At 43.2% G+C, this 20,868-nt stretch overlaps 1 protein-coding gene across 3 annotated transcripts in view; it reads right to left on the bottom strand.

Moving 5' to 3' along the window:
- Positions 1 to 7,860: 7,860 nt before the first annotated feature.
- The window catches only part of PASD1 (PAS domain containing repressor 1), a 104,623-nt gene continuing 91,615 nt past the window's right edge, over positions 7,861 to 20,868 (bottom strand). For 2 of the 3 annotated variants that reach the window (XM_029068125.2, XM_029068128.1), the window contains 7 exons: positions 18,833 to 18,939; positions 17,401 to 17,487; positions 16,113 to 16,271; positions 12,448 to 12,660; positions 11,911 to 12,110; positions 10,727 to 10,946; positions 7,861 to 10,017 (listed from right to left, as the gene is read on the bottom strand). In XM_029068125.2, coding sequence (XP_028923958.1) covers positions 9,859 to 10,017; positions 10,727 to 10,946; positions 11,911 to 12,110; positions 12,448 to 12,660; positions 16,113 to 16,271; positions 17,401 to 17,487; positions 18,833 to 18,939 — 1,145 coding nt within the window. In that variant the 3' untranslated portion in view covers positions 7,861 to 9,858. The remainder of the gene's footprint in view (positions 10,018 to 10,726; positions 10,947 to 11,910; positions 12,111 to 12,447; positions 12,661 to 16,112; positions 16,272 to 17,400; positions 17,488 to 18,832; positions 18,940 to 20,868) is intronic. The other variant, XM_029068126.2, reaches the window with a different exon arrangement.

Below are 20,868 nucleotides of genomic sequence, written 5' to 3' on the forward strand. Positions count from 1 at the left end.
CATGATCGACTACATGGTTCTCTTGTTTCTTCTTTTGCAGGCTCGTCACTCATGCTTTCTTGAACTGTCTTGTCTTAGGCTGTCGAGTCGTCTCCAACCCATAGCATCGCCATGGACACTCTCTCCCAGAATGCCCCACCTCCATCTGCAGTCGTTCTGGTAGTGTATCCATAGAGTTTCTTGAACTATTCAGTAAAAAGACAAACACAGTTAGCTTTCATATTGATAAAATCGAATCATCCCATATAAAAAGAAGAATATTAACAAGAACAGTTTTTTAATTTGACAAGTCACAACTACTGATAAGCAGAATGTTATTTGCTGAGATTTAAAATGTGAGGCAATTATATTCCCAAATGAAAATCACCAGTTTGTCTTAAGAAAACAATACCAAGCGATGTTCTGATTTTCATTTTTATACAAGTGTAATTTTCCACCCAAAGCTGTTAACATATTAGCAGGATTTCATATTATGTACCTGTTTGATGTTCTAGTTTCCTCTCCTTTAAGAGCCAAAGAAATATAATTGTGCAGTGCAATCTTAATATAGATGAAATAGTAAACCCTCAGTCCCTGGATGTCTTCAAAAGGAGCTGCTGTTTCAGTGTGTGCGTTATCCACTCCAAACTTGAATTATTTCTATGGGTTAAGACACTTTTAGAGAAGGTGGAAAAGGCATTTATTCCAAAATAATCAAATACAGGGTTCCAACTTCTCATTTTGAACATGGGGTGAAGCCAGAAATGGAAGGGGAAGAGAGGAGAGGAAAAGAGGGAGAAAAGAGGGGAAGAGGAAGTAAACTGTACAAATAAGGATGTGACTCCTCATCTCTGGCAGTTCTTTCTGTCCCCCAGTCTCCTCCCCGCATCCACCCACCCAGGAGTCGTTGGCCTACTTGCTTCACCCCAACCTGATGATGCGCTCAAAGGACTACGTAAGTCCCATCGCTGTGCAGCTGTAGTGCTGCCACGACTCAAGGGCTCTGGCTTCCGTTGATGCCCGAGTTGCCAACGTTTCATTCCGAGCATGGGGAGAGCAAAGAGGGCAGGGGTTTCAGGGATGATAAGGACTGGGAAGAGACAGACTGCAAAGAACTCCTAGGCCAGAAAGCCTCTATTTCAGTCATTTGGCCCGATTGGAAACTCCCAGGTAATTAACCTCAAAAAATGGTGGGGCGATTGTGTCCATCACCTCCATGCAGTAGGTTTTATGACTCATGCCCAGTTCTGCTACCCTTCCTGCCCCCAAAACTGCCCCCCAAATTGCCTGATGCTGTTGGCTTTGCCTTCTCTGTGACAACTCTCTGAGGGCCATGATCCCTCTGGTCCCCACAGAATGGGCATTTATGATGATTATCCTCTAGACAGCATGGCTCAGTGGAAAGAGCCCGGGCTTTGGAGTCAGAGGGCATGAGTTTGAATCCCAGCTCTGCTACTTGTCAGCTGTGTAACTGTGGGCAAGTCACTTAACTTCTCTGTGCCTCAGTTACCTCATCTGTAAAATGGGGATTAACTGTGAGCCTCACATGGGACAATCTGATTCCCCTGTATCTTACCCAGCGCTTAGAACAGTGCTCTGCACATAGTAAGCACTTGACAAATACCAACATTATTATTATTATTAACTCCTTGTGGGTTGGGTATTGTATCTACCAACTCTATTGTACTGCACTTTCCCAAGTGCTTAATACAGTGATCTGCACACAGTAAGCACTCAATAAATACCCTTGATCTAAGCGTTTAAGGCACGCAGGGGAACGAGAAAATTCTCTTCAAAGGAACAAGCAGGCCTGTTGACTTCTGGGGTGTAATCGAACTAATTAGAAGATATGAAAAAATTTGGATAAATGAGGAATTCAGTTGTCGGCCCGTGGAAATGAAAACACTTTGCAAAGTAGTGAAACAGTGATAATATTGTGCCTGGCACATAGTAAGTGTTTAACAAATACCATAAAAAACCACAAAAAGCTTGTTTTCTGACCGAAGCATCAGTTTCTGTCTGTAAGACAGTTAGAGCCTGGTTGCACAGCACTGACTTTTGACTCTTTTCTAGAGCACCGACTGCGTGGGTTGATAGTGTGGATTCAACTCGATTATCACCAAAGCCTGGTTTAAGTGTCAGGGGCCAGTGGATCTTGTGTTGGCTTGGCTATGTGAGAAGAGGCACCGTAGCCACAATGCTTGCCCAAGGGCGCCTCCTGCCGGAAACTGGTGGGATCCAATTGAGCCAGTAGTGCTTGCCTGGTATTAGGTGGGACTGTCTTATTCTGGCTTTGGTGTCGATTGCAAACCTTTTGCTGTTACTGAAGAGGAATCGCTAAGTTCTTCCCAAAGAACCAAATTCTCAAAGGAAGAACTGATTCGTTTCAAGCATCGCTTGGCAAGCACGGGTTCGTTCACTCAATTCCTTCCATTGTATTACTTGAGCGCTTACTGTGTGTGGGTCACCATACTAGGAGCTTGCGGGAGTACAATAAAACAATAAACAGATACAATCCCCGGCCATGGCGAGCTTACTGTCTACATAGGGGGAAGACACACAGTAGCAGTTTGAACCAGCTTCTTGCTTAAGATGGAAGCAGTTGGAAGAAGACTGCATAGAATCACCAGTGTTACCAGAGACCCCCTGGCCGAAGCCAGTGAGAGACTGCAAGACGACAGCATTCCACAGCTACAAAATTACCATCTTCTCAGTGAAGAACACCAGTACTCATTTGCTTTGGAGCAGATCCTTGCCTCCCTGCTCAATGAGCCTGTATCGGTGAGGTCTTTGAGAAACCAGTTGACATTAAGGGACAAGTTAGAATATGCAGCGTGGCCTAGTGGATAGAGGCCTGGGAGTCAGAAGGTCCACCACATGTCTGCTGTGTGACCTTGGGCAATTCACTTCACTTCTCTGTGCCTCAGTTTCCTCATCTGCAAAATGTACAACAACAAAGAGTGAAGAGACCTTGGTAGAAGATGGGGGCAACTTACCTGGGATGTTGTATTGGTTCTCATCACTTCTAGGAGTGGACTGTCTTCAAGAGGACCCACTCTCACACCATCCCTCCTTCATCCTGAACAAATGTGCTCAAGACAGATGGAAATCTCTGGAAAGCACGTCACTAGTGCATCACAAACACCTTCCCATTCCCGCTAGATAAGAAAGTTCACAAACTCAGATCAGAACAGCTCTTAAAAGGATACTTTTATTTTCTTCCAAAATACTACTTATAATCTGTTAAAGCTTGTCAGACTGCAACAGATCACATCAACCGGTGCTGTGCAAAGACGTATTCAAGACAAGAATAAAATCTCAACGGTCAGTCTTCATAAGACACTTCCTTTTTTCCATTACAAAATACTTTTAAGAATAAGACCATTTATAAATTCATCTATTTGACATATAAAATAATCTAATTCATTTCTAAGTTTTTACAAGAGAATATTACAGTATGTACAAGTTGATTCACTATGTCTATCAGAGAGCCTTGCTGCAATGAGCAGGCTATAGCTTATATGTACAAATATTCTAAAAGTGCAAGACTTTTTAATTAAAGCTGCCTGTGTTTTCAGAGGTTTGGAATTGTGACACTGTACTCATACTTCGTGACATCTGAAACATTTTAGAGCTGAGCCAATAAATTGGGTAATATTAAAACCACCTTATAAATCTCCAAGGGAATGATATAAAAATGCATTAAACTCCTACACTCCCCCCTCCCCCAACCCTCCTTTCCCTTCTCCCTCTCATATATGGAAACCCCTGTCTTCTTTTTTCAAGAGAGACTGTACAATTCCAAAGTGTCACAAAACACAGGTCACAAGAGGTAAACAAATCAAAGTGAACCTGAATATAAATTACTTTTTAAAAAAATTTAATGATTGTCTCCAAACACTGGATTAAATTTCAGTAACCGTTTGCTGCTTTCGAAAAACATGGTACATTTAAGAAAGCTGCTCTTCACTAGTGATCAGATTTGGCTAGTGGAGTTTGTGGCAGAGTTTAAGAATCTTTAAAAAAGTAATTGGTTTGATAGAACAAAGATGTGCTGAAGTTTCTTTTCTCTTAAAGTGCATGTTTTGCTTTTAGAAAGGCCAATTTCAAAGTGGGGAGGCCCCTGTTTTTCTCTATTTTAATCCCAGCTTCTTGGGACCAACAGTAAACTGCTCTTCTGTGGCTGCACTGCGAAGCTGTCAACTGGGAAACTGGGCAGGGGAATTTGCTCAGCAGCTACCTCAAGGCTCCCTCCTCCAGTTGGCAGGAGGAGATCCTTGGGGCCGATTCGAAGCCAAGCTAATCAGCTGTCTCTTCTCCAGGAATTGTCAAGACTCTGGAGTGCTCTTCCCATTAAAACTCAGAAAGAGATAATGTTGGAGCAGGGTTCTAAATTCAGAACTCCTCCTTACTCAGAGTCCCAGGAAGTTCTCTTTCAGAAGAAAGCACTTCCAGAGACCAGTTTAAACTTGTGCTAGCCAGATATTCTCCATGAACCACTTCACCTCATTTCTTACACTGCCTTGTTCTTTGCTTACTGCAGGCTTTCTGACAACATCCCAACAGATCACTTTGGGCTTGTGGTGTGGCTGGTTCTCCTTCTGGGCTCTCTTTCAAATACAATAAGACACTTATAGGGTGAAAAGTTGGGGAGAAATGGACAGTAAAACATTAGACCCCAGAGAGTACCAGCTACCGTGCCCATTTTAGGATTTCCATATTTCAAATGGTGTGAAAAACCTCCCACAGAAATAAGAATTGATCTGTGACAACCACAGAACTTCCTGTACAGATGTATAAAGCACAATAAAATATATAAATATATAATATACATAAATAAACATATAATTTTAGTTTCATCTTTTCCCTAAAGCCTCTCAGCTCCTCCCCCATCCAAACATCCCACTCTTCACCCTCTTTCATTCCAAGTAACACAGCTTACAGTCATAAATACACACACTCCAATGTAACTAAGTACTAACTTTATTTCCCTTGCTGATGAAAAAAGGAAGAGGGTGCTGGTCAACGCAACTTGTAACCACACTGGCTAATCTCCCTGTTACTATGACATATTGGTTTCAAACACTGGACCTTTTTAATTCATAAAACAAAGGCTTCAACAGGAAACCCGCCCATTATGGTAGAAGACAAGCAGTCCTGGGGAAAATAGCTCATCCCTGCAAGCTCTTTCTGGAATGAGGAGTGGTAGAGAACTCAGCTCCAGCTATCCTGACCTGCTTTGGACACCAGATCTAACAGACCATGCAACACAATCACCTCCTTTGTGGTGTCTGTTTCAGCCTTGGACTCCTATCTGGTTTTCACCCATTTCTAAATGGGTGAACACCATCAGCAGCTTGTGCTCTAAGTCACAGAAAAAGAAGACCCTGGTCCTGCCCCACATTTTCCAACTGAGGCAGCCATCACAAAGTCAGCCTGGAAAAGGAGATACATTGCCAGTTAGATCAGAGTGTAAGGGTTGTATCACAACTGCACTGAGACCCATGAAGTCTTCTGACAAATCCCACTTGAGCTATACCCCAAACCATACAGCACACAGGACTGGCCCATTAAGAGGCACTTGAAACATGAACAATTTACTTTGTGATAAAAGCAAAGTGTTAAGAATCCTTTTATAATGATCTCCCAAGGAGGCTTGAAAACAAATTCGAGGGAATGGAGAAGGGAGTCGCTTTTGAAAATTTGGAGTTTTCTATCCTTTGGATGCCTTTGTGGGGCCTGAAGCAGACCTCTGGGGTCATGATTCATGCGATCAGAGCGTCTCCGCTTTCAGGGACCACAATCCTGTCTCCCTCCGACTGTCGCTCTGGAGCACTGCAGAGAGTGTCCTGAACCCACATCGCTTCTTCCGATTGAGTCAGTTCACATCTGGCCTCTGCTACCGAGACCACGTCCCTATAGTTCCAGGACCGCTCTGCCTCCCAACTCTGCCCTGCAGCCCTTTTAGGCTGAGACTTGGTCCAAAGAGGTTGTACCACTAGAAAAAGTCCCACATTAGCCTCATGTTCCTCACCCGACTCCTGTTCCTTTTCCAGCTCTCTCCCACTCAATGACCCGAAAGAGTAGGGAGAAAGATGACTGTCATCTTAAATTTGCCAGCAGCAGGTTTCTTTCCAAGCCACTGATTTTTCAATGCTAGGTCTCCCTTCAATTTATTAGGCAACCCATATCTACCTTTCCTCAGTCACGAGCGGGGACAGTGAATATGGACCAACTTAAAATCCTATTGAGAATGAAATGAAACAATTATAAAAATCCAGAAAATAATGACAGAATAACAATCTCATAGGTACAAGAGCTGCAAGGGTCTTTCGGTTCAATGATCTCATTCTGTCTTTGCAACATGGCTGTGAGGTAGGGAGAGGCAGGGACTGTCGTTCCCGTTTTCAGTTAGGGAAATTGAGGTACGGATCATTTGCTCTTGTCCCCACAGCTACTCAATGCCAGAGAACAAACAGAAGCCCAATCTCCCTCTGCAGAATAGGTCCTGGGAAAGGGTCTTCAAGAGAGAGCTGTTTGCTTCACTCTAATTCATGGCTGATTGCAGATTTTGCTCAACTCTTCTCCTCCCATCTTTGTCAAAAAAAAAAAGCCAAGTATCTAGCAATATGTTATTAAACATTTAACATTCAGAGTTAGCCTTCAGGTCCTGTAAATTTTTGTACCCGAATTTGAAACTAGGTAAAAACAATACAAATATGCACATTATTAGCCCAATGCTTACCATACCGGCAAGCTCAGCAACAGACAATGTTATGTATTTGTACAGCCTGAAATACAAAAAAGGATGTGCTATTTTTTGTGTATAGATGACTACCCTACTCTGTTCTTCCTCCTACGTGGACCGTAAGCTCCATATGGAGCAGACACTGTGTCAGACCTAATAAACTTGCATCTACCCCAGTGCTTAGAACACTGTTTGACACATAGTAAGTGTTTAACAAATACCATAATAGTAACGGTAATAATAATGATAAAAACCCTCAAAATTTACATTTGCCACTGCAGACTGTGCCAAGTGCCGTATCTAGTCAAGTCCATCCAATGTCTCCATTGCCCTGGGATTGGTGTGTCTAAGCGGAGCGGATGAACCCCTCCGACAATCGTTCAAGCTGGGTCCCAGGGAAATCGGTCTCATGGGGCCAAATTTCTCGGCCTCCATGCTTTGCAAGTCAACATTGCTCATCTGGAATACAAAGGCACTTCTAAATGTGCTGAGTTGATCCCACCCTTCAAAGCACATCTCCCTTCAACCTGGGCTCACGAAAACCGTCACCTACAAGGCCTTCACCAAACGGCTTCTGGCAGTGGGTTCCAGCAGGTTTAGAAAGTTTGTATGTCCACCTGATGACAAACAGGGACAGGGACCTTTTTTTTTTTTTAACTTCTTCCCTGTTAGGATCTCCTACAGATAAACTAGTAAGTGGGGAAAAAGAGTTGAGAGCTGGAGCGTGCTGATTTATTTTTCCACTGTTTTTTTACCTGTGATATGCTTTGGTTAGTGACCATTTCCATGGGTCACAGCATTCAAAGAAAGATGTAATGTGAAGGGATTCATTTTTTGCTGATTCATTTCTGCTTATGGCCCCTAGGGAGCCTGAAAGTATAAACCAATTGACTCCTCCATGCTGTCCCCCCTCCCTTCGTGGTCCTCACCGCCCCCTTATCCTCCATGCTGTCCCCCCTCCCTTCGTGGTCCTCACCGCCCCCTTATTCAATCAATGGTATTTACTAAGTGTAGAGCACTGTACTGAGCACTTAGGACAGCAGAGTACAATGCAGTAGCTTACAGCTAGACGGTAAGCTCGTCGTGGGCAGGGAATGTGTCTGTTTATTGTTGTACTCTCCCAAGTGTTTAATACAGTGCTCCGCACACATTAAGCGCTCAATAAATCCGATTGAATGAGTGAATGAATATGATCCCTGCCCTCAATTTCCTTGGGGGCAATCTAGCAGGAAGATCCAATCTACTTACTCCTGGAATAGACTTCTCTGTTGGGAAGAATCAGTCTTGATGAAAGATTGTCAGTGGCACAGGACTTGCATTTTAAGACAAAAAAACTCACCTCTATTTTCCTATTTCCTTTGATGATCATCTCTCGTTCCTGGCTATTGCTAGCTCTTTGGTCCAAATGGCGAAGCTTTGCTCAGAGTAACAACAAGGAAGGGTGAAGACCTAAAGGTAGGTCATCCTCAGGCCTCCTGATCCTCACCCCGCATCTGGCAGAACCCAGAAATGCATTGGGAAGGAGTGGGGCCCTGAAGGACACTGCACAGGACAAGAGCTAGGTTTCCCACAAGAATCAGAATCACCTCTGATACACTTCAACACGAAGCCACAGCCATCCGCCTTGCTTCCTAGCTACAGCCTAATCTACCAGGCATTTATTTCTCAGATGTTAACTCATCTTTTAATTTTACATAATAGATTTCCCTAAAGTTTGCTGTTAGCTTCCAACCAAAATAGTAGTTGGTGAATAAGTCCCAAACGCTCACAAGTGATTTCTTGCAGGATTTAAAAGTACTGGAAAGACCTTGTTATAATGACTGACCACCTTCCTATCTTTTATGCTGGGCGCGTAAACTGATGAACATCAACCACGCAGATAGGAGAGCCTCAGATGGAAAGGACCTCTAGAACTACAACTTATGAGGGGGAAAAGAACATGCCAAAGTGATAATTTACAGAAATATAATTTATTGCTAACCCTATTGTCCTGCGACATGGTCTCATGATTAGTGTAATATGAAACTTTTTAAGAATTGTCCACCTGGAACTTGAACTAGCAAAACTTCAAAGTTTGCCTTCACTGATCTTGAGGTGGCTATAGAATATCTTCAGCACTGGCAGTTAAGAGAAGGGCCGTTGGCCTGCGTTGGCCAACACACTTGATCACAGGGAGCGAAACTGTCTAAATTAATGCGTACTCGGTAACAAAAACAAAACATATGCATCTTACTAGCTGTGAAGTGAGCTGGTATAACAATAGTAAGAATTTCAGGCAAGAGTGGTGTTAAATAAATTAGCAGCATTGACCAATGATGCGAAAAAATGCTATGGTATTGAGGTATAAGTAAAAGGATAAAATAATGTATGAAGTAACCCACGATTGAACTACTCTGATGAAAAGAGGTCTGTACACAAAACTTAAACACAATCCTGCTGGTATTACAGTTGCTGTGTCCTAAAAGCTGGTCTTATATTCACAGTGAATTTCAGTAAAATTTCTATGAATCACCAAAGTCCTGAACTAATTTTTTTTGTGATTGCTGAATGCTCCCACGGATCTGCAGGTGGAAATCTCCACCCGTCTCTGGCTCTGAGGCGGCACCATAAAGGTGGCGAATGGCTTGGGGTGGAGATAGCTGGGTTCTCCTCCAATGGGCACTGCGCATAAGAAAATCTCACCTCTTACCAGATCTCGAACCGGTTCGGATGATTTGCTTTGGCAGAAAGGAATTCCCAAATCAACCATACTGACTACAGCCAATCTTTCAACATTCATATGGCGTCAACGTGTGGGGTATATGGTGTCAGACCCACGGCAACTACCCACAGTTTCAAATCTTAGGTCGCAGTGTTACACCATATACCAGCCACTTCTGCAGCGCTTCTTGAAGGAATGCCCCCTGTGGGGTTTGTGCCCGAGGAATAAAATGTCAGCAGAGAGATTCCTGGAGAATCATCCTTTCTCAGCAAAAGCTTTACCTCAGGCACCAGGCTTTCTGCGGAGTTCAATCTTACCACTTTGATTTACGGGTGTGGTTCCTCTCCTTGGCACTTGTCAGTCCTTTCCTCTACTTTATCCCCTGCAGTTATTTCCAAAGTTACTGTCACCCTTACACTCCCATTAACTATCATGGCAGCTGCATCTCAGGCAGGTCCTGCAGGCTCTGTGGGGAATGGCTTTGTTGAGGAGGGTGGAGGAAATAGCTCATGGTGCCCTGCGGGGGAGGGTGGGATGGCTGGAAAACACGCTGGGTCTGCCCTCCATGGACGGATTCTGGAGCTGCCATCTGCAGAGGAAAAAGATGGTCAGGTATTCCTCACAGTCACTCGCTTGAGTTACATTGTTTCCGAAGGCAGCTCCTAAAGTTGGGGACCCTTCCCCAACTATTGACACTTCCCCATTCGATGGTATTTATTGAGCCCTTACTGGATGCAGAGAGAGTGCTGTACTAAGCACTTGGGAAAGTACAACAGATGCCACTTGTTTGCCATATGACCTTGTGTAAGTCACTTCACTTCTCTGTGCCTCAGTTCTCTCGTCTGCATGATGGGGATTAAGATTGTGAGCCCCATTTGGGACAGGGACTGTGTTCAGCCCAATTTGCTTGTATTCACCCCAGTATGCCTTGCACGTACTAAGCACTTAAATACCATTATTATGATTATTATTATTCTTTATTGGCATTTGCCAGGCACTCTACTAAGTGCTGGAGTATATACAAGCTAATCTGGTTGGACACAGTTCATGTCCCATATGGGCCTCACAGTCTTAATCTCTATTTTACAAATGAGGTAACTGAGGCACAAAGAAGTTAAGTGACTTGTCCAAAGTCACACAGTAGACAAGAGGCTGAGGCAGAATTAGCACCCAGGTCCTTCTGATTCCTAGACCTGTGCTCTATCCACTAGGCCACACCATTGACTCCTAGCCTCCGCTCCTACCTTTTCAGCCAATTTCCTAACCAGGCACCAACATTCCCTTCTTGGAAGATTTACCTGTAGGTAGAGATGATGCTGTGGTGCTGGTTGTTGTGGCCATTGGTGGAGTTGAACCTGGTGTGTCTGGTGGGAAGGGAAATTGGAGTGGGAGATCATCACAGAAGGGGTGAAGGCAGGAGAGGAGGAGGAGGAAGAGGAGGAGGGCGCGATGATGGTGCTACATGTAATGGGCTGCATCTGCAATGAGGGCAGCATCTGCTGCTGATCTTGGACAAATCTGAAGAGGAGAAATCAGCATAAGCTACGCAGATACTGAAACCAAAAGAGAATACTACACCATTATAACCATGTTTTCAATAAACTCACACCAGCAAATCAATATTCTTGGGAAAAGTTACAAAGGCAATTAATTTCTTGTTCTAAATTAGGATCACCTGCTTGGTAAGACTCATTTCAGCTCCAATCATAGAATGAGAGGGACAAATTCATGAAACACCACATCTCAGAAGGCTCCGTGGAACCTGTACATTTTAGTATCTGTGAATTTTCAGTGAACCTCATAGGAGATCCTGGGGAAATCTGGAGAACCCCTGGAAATGTGCAAACAGAGCAGAGCGGAGTTCCCCAGATAGAACACAAATTTTGGACTATCTGGAATCTCCTCTAGACAGACAGAAAGTCATTTGAAAGCCTTTGTCCATCATAAATCGGACTCTTTGACAGTCACTAGATTCATTTAGTTGAGCCCAACAACCTAGTCATAGAGGAAAAATGAGTAAGAACTGAGAGCTGCCTGTCCCATGCAGACAGTTAAGCTGAACAGTTCAAGTTCCAAAGTGCATTGTGGGGTCTGAATTGTCCAAATGGGTACTCTCTCTGCATAAACAAATCAATGGGAAAAATCACTCGAACCTTCTCTTCCCTTGGGATACACATTCCCCGGGCACTTCAGTTGGTTTAGCACAGAAATGGATCAGAGTTTCTAGCGATGAAAACTCCGCTGCATTTTTTCAATTGAAATTTTCTTCCATCATTCATCAGAGGTGATGATCCTGTGAGGGCCGTTGACTTTTTTTGAAATAGCACTTGGTGCAGAATGCACCGAGAAATCCCGAAATCAGAGCACAGACACCAAGATCATGACTAGGGAAGCATCTTAATTCACTGCAGCAATTGCGGGGATTGAAATTAGGTGGGTGTGATCTCAAAATTCCCATCCCAGGACTTCCCTTGAATCTTACCTTAAGCTTCGGTCTTGGCTGTATTCGGGGGGTTGTTGCCTTTCACTGATCTCAGTCGGCATCTGAGCAGAGACAGTAATGGGAGACGCCTGGGAAAAGAGCACAGGATTGCTGTAGAGAGGCATGGAAATGCTAGTGTGGGCTGGTAGGCGGGTCTGCTGGGCCTGGCTTCCTCGCATCACTTGCTGCGGTTGCTGTACCTAAGCCCGGAAAGAAGTCTACAATTACCAAATGGATCGAACGACACCTGGCTCCGAGCTGCTGCCATCCTATAAATTAATGGAAATGGATTGGATTTTGCCTTAGGAAATTTAGGCTCAACTCCTACTGGTTTTCAAGGGCTCGGAATAGAAGTGATGTCAGGAAGTATCTAGTTTTATTCCAAGTGGAATCACAAACCTTACCCAAGTTCCTAAATGAAAATAACTTGTTTCATGCTCACCTACCTTCTCGGAACGTCAGAGTTTGAAAATGTGTATGGCCACTTGGTGTTAACCCTCCTGGAAAAAGCTGCTGAACAACCACCACTAAACGTACCTGGGCGGTGGTGACACAGGGTTCCCTGAGGAATTGGCGTGGTGAGGGTAAGTGTGAAGCACAGTAATGCTTGGGCCCCATGAGTGCCACGTGGGATTTCTTGGCTATTTCGGGCGGCTGCCTGCTCGCTCCAGGGCTCTGCCGGGATGGCCTCCGTGGAGTCTGGGATGGGGAATGGTTAAAGCCCAGAGGAAGGGGCTGCTGCATCAACATCTGGAGGGAAATAGAGCAAGGGAAGGGCCGTGAGAACCAGTCATTCTCCACCACCAGCAGCCTGCTACAGCCGTTGTCTTGATCTGGAGAACTATCCCGGGCCATCACCTGGTTCTCCTGAGTAGTCTTTGCAGAATACTGATCTGGGTTTCCTGAAGAAACAACCATTTCTGCTTTGGTTAGAGGCTATAAAACAGACTCAAATTCACATTGCACGTGGTGCATGTTGCACAGCGACAATAACCATGTCAAAGGCTAACGTCCTCTTTCTATCTAAACATTATTACCTGGTCAGGTTTTTACTCTTTGAAATGAGGCCTGAGGCTTGAGTTGTGGAATTTCCATCCTTCTTCCTCCTCTCTTCCCTTATCCTCTCCCAAATTTATTCAGCCTACAGATGCCCTAGTAAAAAATAATTCTGGGCTGAAAAAAATACTTACGATCCAGACACCTCTTCCCTGGACTCCACCTTCACAAGCTAAAGCCACTTCTTTCTTTTCCTCCTTCACACCACTCCCTCCATCTCTCTGTATTCCTCAAAATGCTCAACCAAGAGAACAAGTGTCCGGCCCAAAACACCAATATAAATTCCCAAGGAGAGCTCAACAAAAAGTTGGAGAGAGGTGGGGCTTATTTCAGGCCCTGTTTTAATTCCATCTGGAATTCTATCCTGCTCATGGCTCATATTAATTTTCCTAGTTGCAGGTACAGAATCCAGGCATGACCTAAAAAGTTAAATACACTCGTTTACCCCCATATGAACATCTTTCGTATACAGAGGGACATAACAATTAACTAATACATATCTGCTTGAGTACAGCATGATGTGGAGTTAAAAGAAATGGTTGTGCTCATGAGTGTGTTATAGGACCCAGGGTGGGACCAACAATCTGAGTTTTCTTTAATGTAGGAGCTGGGTTCAAAACACAGCCTCTACATTGTAGAAGCAGGTGAATATGCACCCTCTATCTCTTCTTTGAGCTTGCCTTAGTGGGGATCTGTATAGGGAGGAGGAAAACTGTGACTTAGTGGAAAGAGCACGGGCCTGGGAGTCCAGAAGGACTTAGGTTCTAACCTGGGCTCTGCCACTTGTCTGCTGTATGACCTTGGGCAAATCACTTAACATTTCTGTTCTTCAGTTATCTCATCTGTAAAATGCAAATTAAGACCACAATTCCCTTGTGGGATAAGGACTGTGTTCAATCTGATTGTCTTATATCTACCCCAGCACTTAGTACAGTTCCTAGCACATAGTAAGTGTTTAACAAATACCATTAAAAAAGTCTGAGTCCTCTTCCCCCAGATAGATGGAAGGAAGAATGAATGCCTAGAGGGCAAGGAGAAGGACTCCTAAATGAGGGTGTGGCTAGTGCAATAATTATTTTTGTAGGTAAAATGTGATTTGGAAACTATTTCCCAGTTTGTTTCACTCATTTCATTATTTTTCCCAGTACTATTAGACCCAGGAAATAGTAATTATTGTATTCTCTCCTTTGTACAAGAAACACTGGTTGTCAAAAGTTAAAAGTCAAATTCCTGTAGCAAAGCACCTTGGCTTCCTACATATCAAAAATGCATAGGTGGCTCCAGTGAACATCGACATCACTGTTCCTGGTACTGTCCGACTGTTTGTCACTGCAGCTAGAGAAGCATGGCTCCTTCAGATTTTTCCACCCTAATTTAACATTAGTGAAAGAAAACAAACCTGAGAAAGAAAACCACAATTTTCTCCAAATCCTACCTAAACAGATTCTTGGCAACATCCTCACCTCCCGGAGAAGTCTCAGCTGAAAGTCCTAGCTGAAGTCCTTGCACCAATTTTCAGAAACACCACTGGATGGTGCCCGAGTTACAAGCAGAAAAAGAGGAGGCCTAAGCTTCCACCTCAGTATCTGGTGAATCACAGAACCGAAGAAGCCAACGACCCGGCTTACCCGGCTTCCAGGCCCGGCTGCCTTTAAGCCATCTCAGAAACACAATCTTCCCTCCCTGTTCTTAAATATTGCTCACAAGGCAGGGACTGTTTTCAATCATCATCTCTCTTTTCCCATTCTTGTACAAACTCCCCTGATGGGGCTGTATAAATAAATCTTTTGCCTTCTCTTTCTTCTCCCTAATAAGTCTTCACCTCTGGGCTCCCTTTAGTAGCTATTTCACCGTGGTTTTTAGACAGTGAACTCTCCAGGTTCTCCTACTCCCCCTCAGTGTCTTTCTCTGGTTCTTCTTCCCACCTCTCATTCCCTAATAATGAGTTTTCCACCAGGCTCTGCTTGGATCCTTTGCTATCCTCATAACACCATCACCACCAATGATAATGATATCGATAATGATAATAATAATAGTGTTTGCTAGGCACTTACTATGTGCTGCACTGTACTAAGCACTGAGGTAGATACAAGATAATCAGGTTGGACACAGTCTCTGTCCCATGTGGGGCTTCCTGTCTAAGGAAAGGAAACTCTGTCTCAGAGAGCTCAGCCACTCACAAAGCCTCTGTAACCACCACTGTGATAACTTCTTAACTTGACGCACCAGCCCTAACATCCTTCCTGCTATACCATCTTGCATTACCTCATGGCTCCAGGACATCTCTGCATGGATGGCCCCTCAGGCAACTTGAGCTGAACTCAGTATATATATATATCTGATATCTATATCTGATATATATGTGTTATATCTGTACCTAACAAAACTGAAGGAGAGTCACAAACAATGGGAATATTTTACATAAATTTATATTCTATTGCACCACAGTAAATTAAAACAAAAAAAACCAAAAAAGGTATAGAGAAAAAAGATAAAGATCAACAGAAAATTGAATGTTTGCTTGTGTAAAGACATTTTCAGGTATTCCAAAGTAATCCCAATATCATTTGCCTTGACTGTTAATGCTAAATGTTTTCTATTGTGTTTCTGCAGTCTGATCCAAAATCATTAATACGTTTTTCAATTAGACCCACGTACTTAAAGCTTCAAACATGGTTATGCTCTTTTGTGTCTGCTCAGTTCTTACGCGGCTATTTGAAGGAGTTCAGAACAGAAGATTGGAAGAAAAATATCTGGCTATTTTATAGATCTACAATCCTTCAGCAATTCAGAAATTAACAGAATAAAGGTGACTGCAGCCAGATAGTCGATTTTCCAAATCAGGCCACATTTCTAGACTGTAATTTCGGTTTGGGCAGGGATTGTCTCTTTTTATTGCTGAACTGTACTTTCCAAGCACTTAATAAATACGATTGAATGACTGAATGAATGAATTATTTGGCTTGAAACTGGAAAAGAGAAAACTCTACAGAGTTCCTCTATAACAAATGGGCAACACCCAGATATTTAAAGCAAAGAAATTTGCGCTTTGGGCTCAAGGAGCTAAATGCTTGGGATATTTTCCCCCTGAAGGCAACCTTCTGCATTCCGCATTCCTTATTTTGCATTCAGAAACACTCACAAACCTGCAAGTTGGAATCCTGCACAAGTTGGAGTTGTTCTTTTATCACATGAAGCTCTTCCTGCTGCGTTTTGATGTCAGCTTGCAATATACGTGTCCTCTCTTCCAGCTGTTCTTTGAGCTGGTGCATCATCCCTAGCTGGGCAGGAAAGTGGTACACTGGCTACAAGAGAGATTGTTCCAAGTTAGGCCCCCAGGGCATTTATTGTAAACAGTCATGCCAAATTCTGCTTTCCAAAAATCTGCAGGCTGGGCTCAGCAGAGCCAAACAGATAGATTTTGGACAGCTTAAATTGTAGCCAACTCCCATGATTAACATCCTCCTTCTGAGTGTGCCTCTTCCGAGAATAAAATGGATAATTAGGCTAAGGTTTGTTTTTAAAACAGCCATCAATCATTCAAATTTACTGAGCACTAACTATGGGAGAATACAACATAACACAGTAGGTAAACACATTCCCTGCCCACAGTGAGCTAACAGTCTAGTGGGTGAGACAGACATTTAATATGCCCTGTCCAAGTTGTGAACCCGCTCATTCCAACTCTCCTCTTGCCTCCCCTCCCCTCTCCCCACCCTAACCCAGGACACAGGCTCCTTGTTTTACTCCCCCTGACATTGAACTGAAAACACTTGTCCCTAGGGGCAGAGGAGGCCAGAGCCTGCAGGGTAATAATAATAATTGTGGTATTTGTTTAGCACTTACTATGTGTCAGGCACTTTACTAAGCAAAGGGTTGGATACAGTCCCTGTCCCACTTGGGGCTATCTCAATCCCCATTTTACAGATGAGGTAACTGAGGCATAGAAAAGTGAAGTGACTTGCCCAAGGTCATCCTTCCTCAGAAAACCAAAGGAAGAGATTCTTTTTCTTTCTCCCAAATCCCCTAATGATCCTTCCCCCCACTCAAATTTTCATTAGTCCTGTCTGTTCTTCTCTATCTCCCTCCCATCCTACTCTCCTCCTGTTTCCATTGTCATCTCCACTATCTCTGCCCCTTTCAGATATCGTGCCCTTGAATAAGTTGTTCCAGCTGCTCTGATCTCTATTTTCCGATTGATGAAATAGTGATGGCGAAATTCCTGTCTCCATCCTTTCAGGACCGAGAAAGAACAGTGAGTGCGCAAACAACCACAACAAGTACAAATATCACAGTTTAATCAGTCTGAGGGAAATTGAATGTGTTGTTTCTGAAGTCAGAAAATGATTCTCTTCCCTAATTATCTGTCTTGCCTGGATAGAATCATACTTTCATCAGTTCACTTTCCTGAGCCAAAGTGAAAAGTCCATGTACCATTAGAGTTTGCTGGGAGGGTACCGCTGCCTGGGCCAGATGATGTTGAGTCAGGTGTTCGGCAGGTGCTTGTGGAGGTACTATAGCCTGAAAAGGAATAAATGGAGGAGAAATAATGGGCTTGTTTGGGGGTTAATTCCTATAATGTTTTGGTCATTGATTTCAAAAATCGCTTCAACAAACAGTTCACTGGTAGTTTAGTAAAATGTCAACAAGTTTCCAGCAAGGTTCATGGATCCACAGGAATTTAGTATGTCAGCTAAAGAATCTTTATTTGTTGTATGACTATAATGCATTAAATGTCAGGTTGAATGAAAATGAACTTTTTTGAGAAACTCATCCTACCGAGAACTACCATCAAAGAGCATTTGAGCCTCGACAGCTGAATGATGCCTGCTGGATGGCACAGAAGGCATTTTAAACAGCCACGGTACCTGCCCCTGAGGAGCTTAAACTCTAAAACAGGCTGCATTGAACTGAATGACCACAAGTGAAAAGCAGCACACCTATACACAAACCCCAGTGAAGAAATAAGTACATGAGCACCTAAGAAATACCCTTCTGGGTCAGACACAGTGTTGAGACTGAGCATTTGTTTACAGTGGTAGTACCACAGGATTTTTGGAAAAGCACTCTGGTCTAGTGGGAAGAGCATAAGCCCGTGAGTCAGAGGATTTGGGTCCTAATCTTGGTTCTAGCACTTTTTGTCTTAGAGGTATTTGTTTAGTGCTTACTATTTTCCAGGCACTGTACTAAGTGCTGAGGGAGATACAAAATAATCAGGTTAGACACAATCCATGTCCCACATGGGGCTCATAATCTTAATCCCCATTTTACAGATGAAGTAACTGAGGCACAGAGAAGTGAAGTGACTTGCCCAAGGTCACATATCAAACAAGTGGCAGGGCCAGAATTAGAACCCAGGTCCTTCTGACTACCAGGCCCATGCTCTACCCACTAGGTTAAGGAGCTTTTTGTCACTTGTCTGCTGTGTGACCTTGGGCAAGTCACTTCACTTCTCTGTGCCTTAGTTGCCTCATCTGTAAAATGGGTATTCAATACCTCTTCTCCCTACTACCTAGACTGTGAGCACTATGTGGGACAGGGTCTGTGTTCGAACTGAGTAACCTGTATCTATCCCCGTGCTTAGAACAGTATTTGACACATAGTAAGTGCTTAAGAAATACCATCACAAAAATTTCTTTTTTTTCTTGTGAAATTCTTTCAGGGAGAAAGGTAAGAATTCAGTAGTGTGGAATGGGATGTGACAAAAATCACACCCATTTTTACAGTTTGTCATTCTGCTCTTGAGTGTGACAAACCTGAGTCCTATACAAATATACCTACTTTGCAAAATATGGGCAGAAGGTGCTTCTTTATAAAAATCATCTCCTGCTAGGGGGTTATCAACCAAAAATGTCAGTAGATCTACCTGGGAGCTGCTGCTGGTGGACAGCCTCCGGGGTGTCTTATCTTGACCCAGGCAAACCAATGGCCTGGTTGGAGTGCTGGCTTCAGTTGGCCGCATGGATGACGTAGCTGTAGAAAAATAAATATATCTATAAACAAAATCAACTCAGGTCAATATTTCCCAACAATCAGGTTGGCGGTCTATTTCAACAGAATCGTGCTGAAATCTCTTTCTAAATTACAAAGCAGCCTGGATTGGAATCATGCCAAATATAAAGAATTGGTGGTCAGAACAGTTTCTGAACAACACAAAAATCTTTGTGGAGAAACTGATTTCTACACCAAATGGCAAGGAGGTGAGTCATAGCACTCATCAGGATTTACATATTTGCTAAAAATGTTTCCCTTGAAATTCTCTCAATTTTCTTTCTGGAAAATGTTTTTCATGCTAATAACCATCACCAGCCTAACATAATCCATTACCAAGAGACATCTGGCCAACTAAAGCAAATCGGAATAAACTACTTTGAAAGTACTTTGAAAGGTGATACATTGCTACCTTTCACTACTCCAGAAAACAATTTAGAATATTACTGAGATAATATCATTAGCTGTATTTACACTGATTGGGGGAAAAGTTAATCCCCCTTAGCCACGTTGTTTATGTGAGGTATTCGGTTTCATAGCCAACACAGAAAACTCTATCTGAACTGATTAGTCTTCCGTCTGGGTTTGTGATATCATCTCTGAAGTTTCTTACTAAATTATGTTTGGATGGCCTCAACCTGTATATGTTTGAAATCACCGATGCTGGACACTTACAAAGAAATGAATCAGAAGGGAAAAGTAGGCACCTCTCCAACATCTTCAGTAAGGTGGTATCCACTCATTTCCCCCCCTCCAACTTGGCTCTGTTCGAGTTACCTGGGGGGGGTCTTTTCCTACTTTTCCAGAAGCTTTGACACTGCTTCTCTGGTCTCCAATACATGCCCTAATCTCTCACTCAGTGAATATTTCTCTCAAAGTTTCAACTTGTCCCTCTTCCAATTCCAAATTTTTACCGGTTTGAGCAAAGAGAAGGCTCAGTTCTACTTCTACATCTATTTCTTCCTCCACTTATTAGTTTTCAGTCTCCTACTGCCTCTTCAAAACAAGTGTTGAAGATATCTCCATATCTTTCTTGCTCCACTTTTGTTATAATTGTCTCTGGCAGAATTTTGACCATTTCTAGGGTCTTATCTGGGTGAGAAGAAATGGCACTGGACCACCTAAATAAGACTCCCATATGGCAGAGTTGTTCAGTAACTCCATGTATGATTGGGATATATTTTAACTATAAGAAGCATCAGTCGTTTTTGATGAGGACCTGGGGCCCACTGGAGATAATAATAATGATAATAATTATTATTATAATATTTGTTAAGCACTTACTATACAATAATAATAATAATGGTATTTGTTAAGCACTTACTATGTAACAGGCACTGTACAAAGCACTGGGTAGGATACAAGCAAATAGGGTTGGACACAATCCTTGTCCCATATGGGGGTGACAGACTCAAACCCCATTTTACAGATAAGACAACTAAGGCACAAAGAAGTGAAGTGACTTGCCCAAGATCACACAGCAGACATGTGGCGGAGCAGGGATTAGACCCCATGACCTTCTGATTCCCAGACCTGTGCTCTATCCATGCTGCTTCTCATAACTGTTCTCTCATCTGTAAAATGGGGATTAAGACTGTGAGCCCCACGTGGGACAACCTGATTCCCCTGTGTCTACCCCAGTGCTTAGAACAGTGCTCGGCACATAGTAAGCGCTTAACAAATACCAACATTATTATTATAACTGTGGTATTTGTTAAGCGCTTACTACGCATCAGGCACTGTAAAAAGTGCTGGGGTGGATACAGGCAAATCGGCTTGGACTCAGTCCCTGTCCCCTTGGGGCTCAGTCTCAATCAATGTAAAGGATTGTACTAAGCACTGGGGTAGGTACAAGACAATCAGGTTCCCCATAGGGCTCACAGTCTGAGTAAGGAAGGAGAACTGGTATTG

Source organism: Ornithorhynchus anatinus, chromosome 6 (assembly GCF_004115215.2).
Source record: "Ornithorhynchus anatinus isolate Pmale09 chromosome 6, mOrnAna1.pri.v4, whole genome shotgun sequence".
Classification (NCBI taxonomy): domain Eukaryota; kingdom Metazoa; phylum Chordata; class Mammalia; order Monotremata; family Ornithorhynchidae; genus Ornithorhynchus; species Ornithorhynchus anatinus.